At 39.7% G+C, this 12869-nt stretch overlaps 1 protein-coding gene across 1 annotated transcript in view; it reads right to left on the bottom strand.

The window, feature by feature from the left end:
• The window catches only part of TXNDC16 (thioredoxin domain containing 16), a 1725832-nt gene that overhangs the window by 788966 nt on the left and 923997 nt on the right, over window positions 1-12869 (bottom strand). Inside the window, exon 12 of the mRNA XM_044073553.1 lies at window positions 3302-3470. Coding sequence (XP_043929488.1) covers window positions 3302-3470 — 169 coding nt within the window. The remainder of the gene's footprint in view (window positions 1-3301; window positions 3471-12869) is intronic.

Consider the following 12869-nt stretch of genomic DNA (forward strand, 5'->3'; position numbering starts at 1 on the left):
AAGATGAAGAGAGTGCAAGGATAATTTTGGAATAGGGAGTCCTTCAACTTATGCTTACGGAAAGAAATGGATGCAGTTTTAATCTACATGCAAAGAGCTGTCAGTTATACGTTTATATTAAAGCTCAACATTTCTGTCTTTTGTGAAAGGCAGTATATATTTTGAGTTGTACTAAAATTTAATTTGAATGTCTTCTCAGTAATTACAAAAATACACGAAGAGAAAGGTTACCCTGCTCTGAAACATGTAGACACGTAACCCTGACTAAGCTCCAGCCTTCACTACTAATACTCTTATGTTCTTACTTTGTATACTAAGTCAATGCTGCTTACTATTTCTGAAAGCCACAACTGTAAACTAGGAAACAAACCATCATTGTGAACATCATGTATTAACTACTGCAAATTATCAGTGTATCATATTGTAAAATAAATGTTTTATCCTATTGGCTAATATTAGTGTAATCTTATCTTCTTGTTTTTACTGCTTTTGATTGATGTCTGCAATCCTTTATTATTTTGCTTATTGTTAAGACTGTGTTTTATCTCTGCAATCCTTTATTACTTTGCTTATTGTTAAGACTGTGTTTTATCTCTGCAATCCTTTATTACTTTGCTTATTGTTAAGACTGTGTTTTACTACTGCTTTGTGTTACTATTAGAGCTTTTCTCCCCAGGCCTCTACTGAAAATGGACATATTATCCAGTTAGACTGGCCCGGTCAACAAATGTAAAATAAAATAAATAATAAAATTTAGATAAAAATGTCATCTCTGTGCATAAATCCACATGAGAATTAATGGTTTCAAAAACAGACTTCTGCATACTTCCTTTTTTGTTAAATGTGCCAAGACTTTCTATCAAAAGACACTAGATTCATTGTACAAGCTACCTAACACAGTATCATGCAAAGGAACAGTTTTGACTGCTATCAGCAGGACTACACCATGAAACAAAGCTACAGTTACTAAAATTGAGGAGCTACAGCTATACTAAGAAGGCCTACTATTCAGCTTGTGAACCAATGTATGCTTGTACATGCACATGTCAACACACAAAAACATCTGGTCGAGGGAAGGTTACCAGACCAAAGCAATGATATAAAGACTGTTAGAGGATCAAGACTCCTGCATACCTGGATGGATCAAGTCTTGTTGACAGATGGCAGCCATTTTATTGGAGCCTTCCTTCATGTCTTGCATTCTCCTTATTAGCGGAGAACTGAAGTATAAAAAAATAGAATACACACTGACAAGTTGTAGAATGCTTGAATTTTCTTTCAAAATGTTTTATCTGACAAAAACTACCTTAATTCACAATTAAAGGAGTACCGCACCGACAGACTCAAAAAACATGATGTTTCCTACACTTTAACAGCACTCTGGGATTATTTACAAGATTTTAAATATTTTTATATGTAATTCCAGACTCTGACCACCTGGAGGCTGGCATATTGACGTGGTTTGGATAAATCAGGTTGCCATCCAGTATCCCAGAAATCATTGTTTGGCTCAAAAATGTTACATCATGCAGGCCTCCGTTTGCCTAAAGTTTCTGTCATTTTATAGATGTTGCATGCGTACAAAGTACTGAGTAAAATAGAACAGTGTAAGTAACATTCCCTGCTGCTGGATGACTACTTAAAACAGAAACAGTGCAAATGCCACAGAACACACTCAAAGTGCTGTTTACTGCTGCCTTTTTTTCTAATTTAGTTTAAATAGCACTAATTTGTGAGACAATGAATTCCAGTCCATTTACTTCTCCCCTCCCCCATAACACTTAGCTTCCCTAGTTGTCAAAGTCCTGAGGGTAATTTGACCTGGTAATTCCATTGATTGGCAGATCTCAGCAGGATGCTTGACTCATGTAATTTCATCTTTGCTCTAGCATTTCCTTTGTTAAAGGGGACATTTTTTTTGCTGCACCATAGCCATGGCCTTACTTGAATGAATGCAATCACATCCAGTAAGGTCTTGCACCAAGGAGCTAAAGAATAAAACATTTACACTATTAACCAGTTTAGATCTTTATTAATTTAAGTGTTAAGGTATCACTTCATGCTTCCACCTTGTTAAAAATTGAGATTTACATGTGCAAAGTGTGTTGGTATGCAGTGTTTGCCTTCATATGTTTTTACTCCACTGGTTGGTTCGCAAAAAAACCTTTTGCAGTGTCCCTGGATTTGTCTTTGTACATACAAACCACATTGCTATATTTTCCCCTTCCTTTTTTTGTGTCCAGAAGTCACTTATAACAAAGTAAATTTTTTATTGATTTTTTTTTTTTAAATAAAGGACATCAAGGTTAACTTACCTTGAATCAGATAATGGATGCCACTGCAAAGAATCACTGTTGAAATATTTGTGCATGGACAAAATCCCTTACTAAATCTATTTGCCAACCTCCAGTTCAGTTGGTGCTATGGCTTTAATTTACTGATGTGTTTGCTCATGCCTTCCAAATATCTCCACCATTGCATACCAGTTTTACAGTGTAGTAACCACCCGACATGCCCATATACCTTTAGCCATCAATATGCAGCTACGCCTGTTCATGCGAGTATGTGAATTCATTTTCAGACTTAAGGTGTGGAAGCTCTACTGAATAATTCTAGGTGCGTGTTCAGGTTTCACATGGTGCTTGCTTAGAGTTACTCTCATGTTAAGCCACTATGAATATGTTGCACTGCCACCTCTGATACTAGGGTAATGTTTTAATCTTTCTAGTCCCGCACTGCACACTAGCAGTATCTGGTGCAAATACAACAGAGAAGTATGCAAGCGATATACCACCTAAGCATCATTTGCCGTGCAGAATGTACAAGTATGTATACCAAATTTTTGTGTTTCCAAACATTGGTGTTACTACACTACTACTGAATAAAATGAGCAGTACTCAGGCTGGGGGAAGGACAAGGGAGCCATGACATCACAGAATGGGTGGGTCTTATTATTTTAGTTAGAATCAGATGATGGCTGTGGTGATGTCACTTTGGGGGAGGGAACTGATTAAAAAAAAAAAAGTACCTGTACTGCCTGGCCTCGATGATGTCAGTAATTGGGCAACTCCAGGAAGCTTTATTCAAACATGAGAGAATCATTTTGTAAGTGAAACCATCACAGTATGAGAAGGTAGGCTTCTGTTAGAGAAGCAAGGGGAATTATAAAAATTGTAAATGCTTTATTGTTGTTGCTTTACAGAGGACAATGTAAATAGGGAGGAAAAGGGTGGTGAAGTTGAGGAATGCATTAGAGAAACCTGTTGTACTCCTTTAAAATAGAAATATTCTTAATACTTACAACATGATGAATTTTATTAGAGCATCTGAACCCAACATCCCAGTATAAAGCAATGGATCTTCTTGAGGAAGATAGAGTTTGACAACTGGATACTGTGTTATGTTTTGCTTGGTGCAAACATCTGTCCACTTTCCACAATCAACACGTGCTATCAGAATCCCCAAGTTTCCTAGAAGTTGAAAAAATAATTTATGTTAATCTGAAGAATCTAAATACCTCGGGAAAAACACTACCTTACATTACTTAAATATAAAACATTTCTTTATAAAAAATACCCAATATTTCTAATTTATTTAATGCAAGCAAGGTACGAGTGAGCATGTAGAGAAAGTGGCATCCTGTAACAGGATAAGCAGCGACGTTGCTAATGGCTGTTAGCAGGTACAAGAAACAGATACATTTCTTATTGTTTTCTTTACAATAGAATTTTCATAAGTTATAATGGTGTGACTGACCGTATTAAGAAAGGTATTAACAGAAGTGGTTCTAAAATTCAATGACTTCAGTGGGCTACAAATTATTAAATCAATTGAGCACTTATGTTACAATGCCCAATATTAGTACAGTTGTCCTGTAGTTCACCTAGGAAAATGTCCCAAAAGCAAATGCACAGTTGAGCTTGCACAGTAAAAAAAAAAAAAAAAAAAATAGAGATAGACTATATGGGGGTGCAGCCAGCTAATAAGATGCGGAATGCGTTCTCAGTATTTAGTTTTTGCTAAATATGCAACATCTAAACAGCTACAAAAAGTGTTTATCAGAAAGGATTCAGAAATCCAATAAAGATACTCTTGTTGCTTGTCTGAAATGGTCCCACACTGTCAGCCCGGTAAACATCTAAAGTGATCTTCTGATTTCCCAGGTCATCTATAAGTCTTGCTGCTACCTCTAAGATACGTGGCATTCAGAAGTCCAGCTTGTTTACATCGTGTTTCCCTCTCAAGCTGCTTTTGTTCTTTCCTGAACACCTGCATCACTTCTGATTTATGGTTTTGCCCAACTTAATATCATAGTTTAACTACCCGGGTACATTATCTGGTAGGAGGAAATAGAAGTTCTTTTAGGATTGTCACTGGAAAGGTGATTTAGGTGAAGTCTCGCCTACTCAGAGGCGATCTCTGCCTAACATACAAAGCTATGTCAAACCCAGAGCTGTTGGACATGCTCCACTTAAAGAAATCCCAATCCCTTCGAGCTACACGCTGTAGGGACCTAAACCTTGTCACCACAATAAACAGAACATGCTGGAGGGATAGATTCCTGTCCCAGAGACTTCCCATACTCTGGAACAGACTACCTATCTATGTCAAACAGAGCTCATTAGCACTCTTCAAGAAAAATCTTGATGATTGGACGGGAAATAGGAAATTCAACCCAGTGATCTCTTCTGTGGCTCTGCTCGACAGGGGCACAGGAAAATAATTTTCTTGGGTGGCGAAAGCCAGGGTACCTTTTTGGCTAGGCTCATATAGGCTCTAGGGACAATAGCCTAGTACCTACCTATGAACCTATGACTTCAAGTTTCCTTTCCACTACTGCTTCAGAAACATTAATATGGATTTTCCAGCATGTCCCATTACATCATCTGGCAATTGTGAAGTACTAAGACACCTTTTCTCATCAATTTGACTAACAGATAACTCCACTCTCTTGCTTCCCAGCCCATCAGCACTCTGGCTTTTTATTTCATCCCTATCTGTTCCACACAGTTACTGACTTCATGTGATTACTTGATCCAGTTGTAACTGCTCACTTGCAGGATCCACTTGCACTGATTCTGAGTGATCATCATCTTTTAAAGGATTACTTCTACTTGTTCTTGTTCCTGAGATTTCATCATCAACTTTCTTTTTCTCCTGCAATGATGTTTACCTGATTCCTTGCCACAAAGACCCAGGTTTAACAGTCTCTCATAGAGAGCTGCAACCATGCTGGCATCAAACCTTATTACATGTCCAACCCTTTTCAAATGGCTATACATCTCACACTGCCGAAGTGATACAGTCTGGGATGGTAAAAATCTCATTAGCCTCCTAAATTGACCAGCAACAGACCAAGGTATAACCGACAGAATTAACCACCTTACAAAAATAAAGATCTCCTGAACCAAGGACCTGCTTTCCATGCTCACTATGGTCCACTGTCTCCCAGAATTTAGCCAATGGGGACTACAGCTTTACAATCTTTGCTTTTCTTACCATCTAGCTTTTACCAGCCTCTCCTAAGCATTGAACATACTCCTAAGATAAAAGTCCACTGCTCCTGACAACACAAATGCAACTTCTCTGCCTGCTCTCCTGATTTGTCAGGTAAGAAAGTTTTCTGGACAAGTGCACCTGCAGAAAGTTTGTGGTCCTATGTTTAAGCTGCTAAGAGTCTGAATAGACTCAGGCTAGGGCCTGACCACACTGTAGTATCCAAAGTACTCTCTTCATGAATTTCTATATGACCAGTGACATCGAGTGAGTGAGAACCTTCCCTGTCCTCATCTATGACACTTACTGTACTAAACCTCAACTTAGAACAAACACTGGTATCGAAGGATGACATAGCACACTTTTATTGATTATGAATAAGACGTTTAAGTCTTCACAACTGGTCCTTCTTAAGACAGATTCTGCTTAATGCAATTTCTTGCTGACTGCCATATTCTTGACTAACTCTTCATCCTACATACCTACATTAGTGGCCTCTAAAGGGTATAAATATGCATTAAATTTCCTTTTTTGTTTCTACCTACTCTACTGCCAGGCAGCTTAGTTTTTTTTTTGCACTCTGCCCACCACCTGCTGATCAGCCCCTCCATGGCCAGTCATCCCATGCATTCTTCATCACCTGGGTGAGTGAGGGTTAGAAGGGATGCACAATCATTCAGACAGCCATAGGGTGAGGTTTGAGTTTTCTTTCAGTCTTTTAGTTTCCCCTTCTACCACATGCACATGGAGTGGTATAGGGGAGATGCTTACAATGGGATGGCAGAGGAAGATGCAGCTTACTTTTGGTTCCTAACACTCTTCAGCCTCACCTTGTTGAACTATTTGTTCAACTCTGCTCACTCCTTACATAAACTCAATCACCTACTAATTTATGTTTGGTATACTACAATCCTCTTTTATAGTCCGGGTCTACTATGTATTTTCTGAAAATCTTGAGCCCTAGTACCATCAAGCACCATATCCAATCATGTCACTGGCCCAGGTTTCTATTCTTCCAACTAAATAAGCCTGACTCTTTACTATGAGTGCTTCCAGCTCAACCATTCTCTTTCCTGGATTTCTACACTGGATAAGCACCACTATGATCCCAGTCTTCAAACTCCCCTTTCTATTGCAGATGTCCGCGAGCACTTGGCCTGTTATAACTCTCTTCCCAGTTCTGTTCTCTTTACTTTCTTTACTAGGTCTTTTTACATTTCTTTAGTGTCAGGCTTTCTATAATCATCTCCCTGAACTGCCCACTCTAATGCTTCTCCCCCTTCCACTTCTGTTACCTCTCTGTTGAGTATTGTTTTCTTTTACACTGTAGTACAGTCCATCTCTCTAACAATGTCATTGTTGTCACATTCCTTCCTGCACATGTCCATCGTTACTGTCCTACCAACATCCACTTCCTTCTTACTTTTCTCTGCTAATCTGCTGCTTTTCTCTATAAACTCTTCCTTGACCATTAGAAACCTCTTCCTTCTGAAACCCTATTGTGCTCTAAGCAACCTTTATACTCCTGCTTCCCTTTCACCTCAGTTTAATGGTAAAGTCACCTTAAAATGCCCTTTTAGTCCTTTATGTCAATGCAGTTCCAAAGGGACACAGATTCAAATCTGCCCTTGCAGGCCAGTTCCTCACAATCCCTGGGTCTTCGGTCAATTCTCTGTTCCTTAACCTACTCCCTAAAACAGCAGTTGAATGACCCAAGATTTTCCTTCCTCATGCTGCTTACCTTTAAAAAACAGAGCAAATTTGAGGGTGCTACTGTACTCCCCAAATCCCTATAAACAGCTTCACAGCCACCTCCCCCTCTGTAGGAACTGGCACCACTATCCAAAACGATACCAAAGCACTATATTTATACAGATGCATGGAATCAGGAATACTCGACAAGACTAAATCCTCTGCAAGGAACAGTAAACCTGTCTGGTGGACATCTGCAATAAATAATCTTTATAACAAAAGGAAAAAAATGCTGTACAAGACCAAGAAGGAGCAGGTGCCTAATTGGAAGCAATGTCCCCTTAGCCTGAAGAAGCAAATACGGCCACCAGTGAAATTCTCCAAAGCAAACTTCGAGTCTAACTTGGCCATCTCTACTAGAGACAATCATAAGGCCTTCTTCACATATGGTCGCAATCTCAAAGGCAGCACCCAGATCTGTTTAGAACTGGTGGTCAAGGACACTACATATACAAATGCTTCATATATAGCAAACTTGCTAGCTGACAGTTTCAGTGAAAACTTTGCCCCTCTGTCCCCCCATCAGTAAATCAGGACATCCCCAGTACCTGACCCTTCTCCTTATAGCTAGGGAACAGGTCATTACTGCTTTCTCAAAGGCAAACTCATGCAAGAACTTGAAGCACCATTAGGCACCCTATTCAACCAAAGCCCAAGTACTGGCTTCATCCCAGCTGAATGGAGGACAGCCACTGTCATCCCTTTACACAAAGGTGGAGAACCATCAGCCTAAATAGTCTGATCTGCAAGGCCATTGAACGGATTATTGTGGACCTCATTAACAAGGACAGTGGGAACCTCCAAACACTTGATCTCACACAGTTTTGGCTTCATCAAGGGAAGGCATGTCTGCTAAATTTGGTCAACTTCTTTGAGACAGTCGCCAAAGCCACGGACAAGGGGAAGATGGTGCACACAGTCTACCTTGACCTGGCCAAAGCCTTTGACACTATTCCCCACTCGAGCATAATAGATAAACTCTCTCAACTAGGCATCAGGCCATATGTTACCAGATGGGTAGCAAACTGGCTCACTAATAGAACCCACGTAGTCAAAACAGGGGAAGCCACCTCAAGCAGTAGACCCGTAACAAGTGGCGTACTGCAGGGTTTGGCCTTGGGGCCGCTGTTATTTGGGATATACTTTTCTGAGGTGCAGGCCAAAACCAGTGGGCTATGGCTAACCAAGTTTGCAGATGACTGCAAGCTGGGTGCTGTCATCAATTCCACTAATGATGTGGACATCCTCCAAGAGGGTTTCACTCAGACAAATGATTGGTGCCAGAAACATGGCCTCAAGCTGAAGACCAAAACATGCATCATCATCCCCTTTGGGGAACAGTGACGTCCCCACAAATTATCACATTAATAATGTCCTAAGCACACAATCTGTTGTGAGGGATTTGGGCACCCAAGTTGACAGCAACCTGACTTTTGACCACCATGTTGCTTCTGTAGTACGGAAAAGCCTTCTACATGGCCCACCTCATAAGTAAGCATATCTCATACAGGCACAATGAGGCCATAACATCCCTGTGTTCTTCCCTTAAAAGGCCCATTATTGAGTATAATGCTTCTTTCAGCATGTACCTTGCAAAGCACATGCAGCAGCTGGAGAGACCACACAGGTTCCTTACCATGAGAATCCAGGGCCTCAAACATCTACCATACACAGACAGGGGAAAAGCCCTATCCTTCTACTCAGTTTCATACAGACTCCTCATAGGTGATCTCTGTCTGGCATACAAGGTGATTACAGACCCCACCCTGATGGAACTGCTTCATGTCCGCAAGTCAAGCTCCACTCGAGTAACCCACACGCTCGGCCTCAACATGAGCTGTGACATCAACAAGACTTGTTGGCAGGACAGATTTGTGTCCCAGAGACTTCCCCATCTATGGAACAGACTCCCTCTTCACATCAAGCAGAGTAACTCTTTACCCCTTTTTAAGCACAACCTGGATAACTGGATGGGAAACAGAAAATATACCCCTGGGATTCCACCCATGTCCCTGCTGGACAGGGCCATCAGGTGCTGATTTGTATAAACATGGCCTAAACTCTTGGCTAGGCTTATAAGGGCCTCAAGGCCAATAGCCTACTAACCTCCTATGATCCTTTCCATTAACTCAACCACAGTCACTTTCACCAAGTCATTAGTCACCCTCAGATCACATTATGTGGTGCCCTTCTCTTGTGAAAAATGTGTTCACTAATGAGCCTTATCCATCGAGGGGTTAGGCATGAAAACATATCCACATTCACTGCATCTTTCTTTTAATGTGACTTGATGCCTCTAGTGATTGAATCTCCATTCACCAACAACCCCCTACTTATCAAATGCTATGTTTACCTGCCCCATACTGAACTCATCCTAATTATCCTCACTTGACTACCTGATTTCACCAACTCTTTGTCCTGCTGTCCTTCTCGCAAAGTTCCTCCTTCCCCATCAGCCTACTTCCTCCCTGCTCTTCCTCAGCAGATGCCTAGTGATCAACTTTACTTCTCTGCCTATCCCTGCTTTGCCTCTTTGGCTGCCTGATCAACAACTTTCTCCTGGATGTTATTTTTGCTTTACACCTTCAACAAGTGAAGATGAGCAGGAAAACCTTGCTAGAAATAAATACCTGCCTGAACATCTGAGGAAAAGATATTTAGAATTGATATGTGCTTCGGTAGCGTTGTTGCCTCACAGTAAGACGTTGTCCTGTTCGAATCTCAGCTAAAGCGTCTTCTGTGTGGAGACATGCGTGAATGGGCGTACCTTCGTTGTAGGTTGTGCATCAGGGCTGGCAACTCGGTACATAAAAATCTACTGCCAATCATTAGTGGACCGGAGTTCCGCTGTGGCGACCCCTAACTGGGAAAAGCCAAAAGATACAACAACATACAAGACACTGTACAGCATGCAATAATAAATGTTTGAGGAGTACCAAGAGCCATAAACAGAAATTATATAGCAGACAAAGCATGCAGTTTCATTAATTGACACTCCTGATAACACATTTATTTAAATAGATTAATACCAAGAAATAGTGTAATGAGTTAGATTTATTAGTATACAAATTTGTTACTAATAAGTCCAAAATGGATACTGATAAATATTTAATACCAGAAATATTTAACAAATACTCAGCAGGGTTACTTAGCTCAAATAATCCAAGGACCATACATAACGTTAATACCAGCTATGTAAATGATTTTCTTAAAATAATAATGGAGGATGTTAAAAAGTGCAGAGTAGAATTTAAAAAAGTTCAGTGGGCCCAGATCTTATTTCAGGGCAATTCAAGAATGACATGCCTACTAAAATAGACTTTCCCTTAATTAATATTTTCAGTAATCTACTGTTAAATGGACTGGCACCCAAAGAACGGAAGAGGTCTTTTACAGCTCCTATCTTCAATGGAGGTGACATTTTTTAGCTAATTACAGAGCAATAAATCTTAAAAATCACAAGAAAATGCTCGGAAAGATGCATGTTACAATAGTTAACTGATGCTAAAATATATATGGACCAATGACTGACAATGCACAATATGGAGATCGACTTTGGTATGTCAATCTAACATCTACGATACAATTACCACTTTGAGGGATTAAGGCAAAGTGGGTACGGTGGTTTACCTTGATGCCACCAAAGGTTTTGACACATTATTACAAGGATACATTTTACTGTGCCTGGAGAGACACAATGTATATCCTTATATATTACATTGTTTACAGTCTGACAGTCGGGTAATGATCCAATGTGTTAAATATAAGGTTCTAATATCAAGCTGGTTTTCCAGCTACAAAAAGTGTTCAAGGGTCAATTTTGACTTTTTATTTAATGTGGTGTTTTTGGAACTACTCACATGCAGAAAACTTTGGGTGTGTAAACATGCAGTTTACTATGATGTGGGGGAAGAAATAAAAAAATATCTAACAATGTGGATGATTTAAATGGGCACTTGGATAAACTTCATGACTGGGTAAACAAAATGGGTCTTAAATTCAGCCACAATAAATGTGAAATAATATAATTTGCAAATGATCAGAAATTAAGGATAATGATGGGAAGAGAAGAATTTGAAATTGTTAAAAAGATTAGGGATCTTAGTACAACTTTATGTAATAATCTTACAATTAAATTTCATGTACAAGATGTTAAAGCAACGTTTGTCTTTCAGCTTTTCCTAGTTAGGGGTCACCATAGCAGAACTCCGGTCTGCTAATGACTGGCAGTAGATTTTCACGAACGCCGAGGTGCCAGCTCGACGTTCAACCTTCAATGAAGGCATGCCCATTTAAGCACGTCTTTAAAATGCCCACCCAACCACGGGGAGGACATGCAGACTCCACAAAGAAGGCACTCCCCGCACTCCAGCCAAGAACTGAAAAGGAGAACCTCTTGCTGTGAGGCAACAACGCTACTGCTGCACTACCGTGGATGCACAAGATGTTAAAGCAATAGCTTTCAGAAAGATGGATTTCAATATTAAGTGTAGTTGATTCCATAGAACCAAAGATCCTAAAATCAATTTTTGTGACTGCAATAAGACCTATCATTAAGTATAATGCAATCTTTTGTTCCTTCTCACTCACTGATATCACATTGAAGTGAGATAATTCAAAGAAAATTTATTAAAATAAGGTATGCTAAGAACTTATTATATCAAGATAGACTTAAAACTATGCAGTATAGTTTACAGCATAGTAAGAGGCCAACAGAGTTTGGCTATCAAAGCCTCTGCATATTACATATTTCAACTCGGGGATCGCACCACAGTAAGGAAAAGGGTAAATTTCCCGGTCCCCACTGTAGTTCAATCCATTATCAGATTTGCTAATATGGCAAATGCAAAACCTTTAATACAAAATTGGAAAGAATACCATTTTGTAGGGGGCCAGCCCCCTGGCACCACATACCAACTGTTTATTATATATTCTAACTCAGAGATTGCACAATTCCTGTAGATAGGGTAAATTGACCAACTCCTAGCATTCTCCAATCTGCTGCTTTTGTCCACAGGTGTTGACCATCTGTTTAGTCGACCAGACTGTCAAATAACAAATGTCAACAAGTGTCATTTGACAAATTTGCTGTAGATTTTATATATATATATATATATATATATATATATAAACAGAGAGAGAGAGAGAGAGTGCGCAGCACCCCCCCCCCCGGGTGGGTTTAATTTGCTTCAGTTTTAATTTGTTTTTCAGGTTGGCCAAGCGGTTACGTATCTGGAGTGAAAAGTCAGTGTTCCGGGTCATTGGTTTTATGGATTGTCAGCGTTATTATCTCGGCATTTTGAGAGCTGGGTAAGTGGGATTTCGGTCTACTGAAGCAGTCTCATGCAATGCACGAGTATACACACTACATCACTGATGATAATGGCCAAAACAATATACTGACCAATTCCATCTACAACTTAAATTAAAAAATAAAATCTAATTTTGAAAGGCTAACCACTGAACACAAACATCTTTTAACTCTAAGGGTTGAAGCACGGCAAAAAAATGTAAATAGAACCCACAACTGAAATCTGCATCTCTTTTATAGTCTTGTGTAACCTAGCCAAGAGCTCCATCACAGGGCACAAAAGAAATGTCCAAACAAAGAAAAAAAAAAT

The sequence above is a fragment of the Protopterus annectens genome, chromosome 6.part0, assembly GCF_019279795.1.
Source record: "Protopterus annectens isolate FY-2018-M chromosome 6.part0, PAN1.0, whole genome shotgun sequence".
NCBI lineage: Eukaryota > Metazoa > Chordata > Ceratodontiformes > Protopteridae > Protopterus > Protopterus annectens.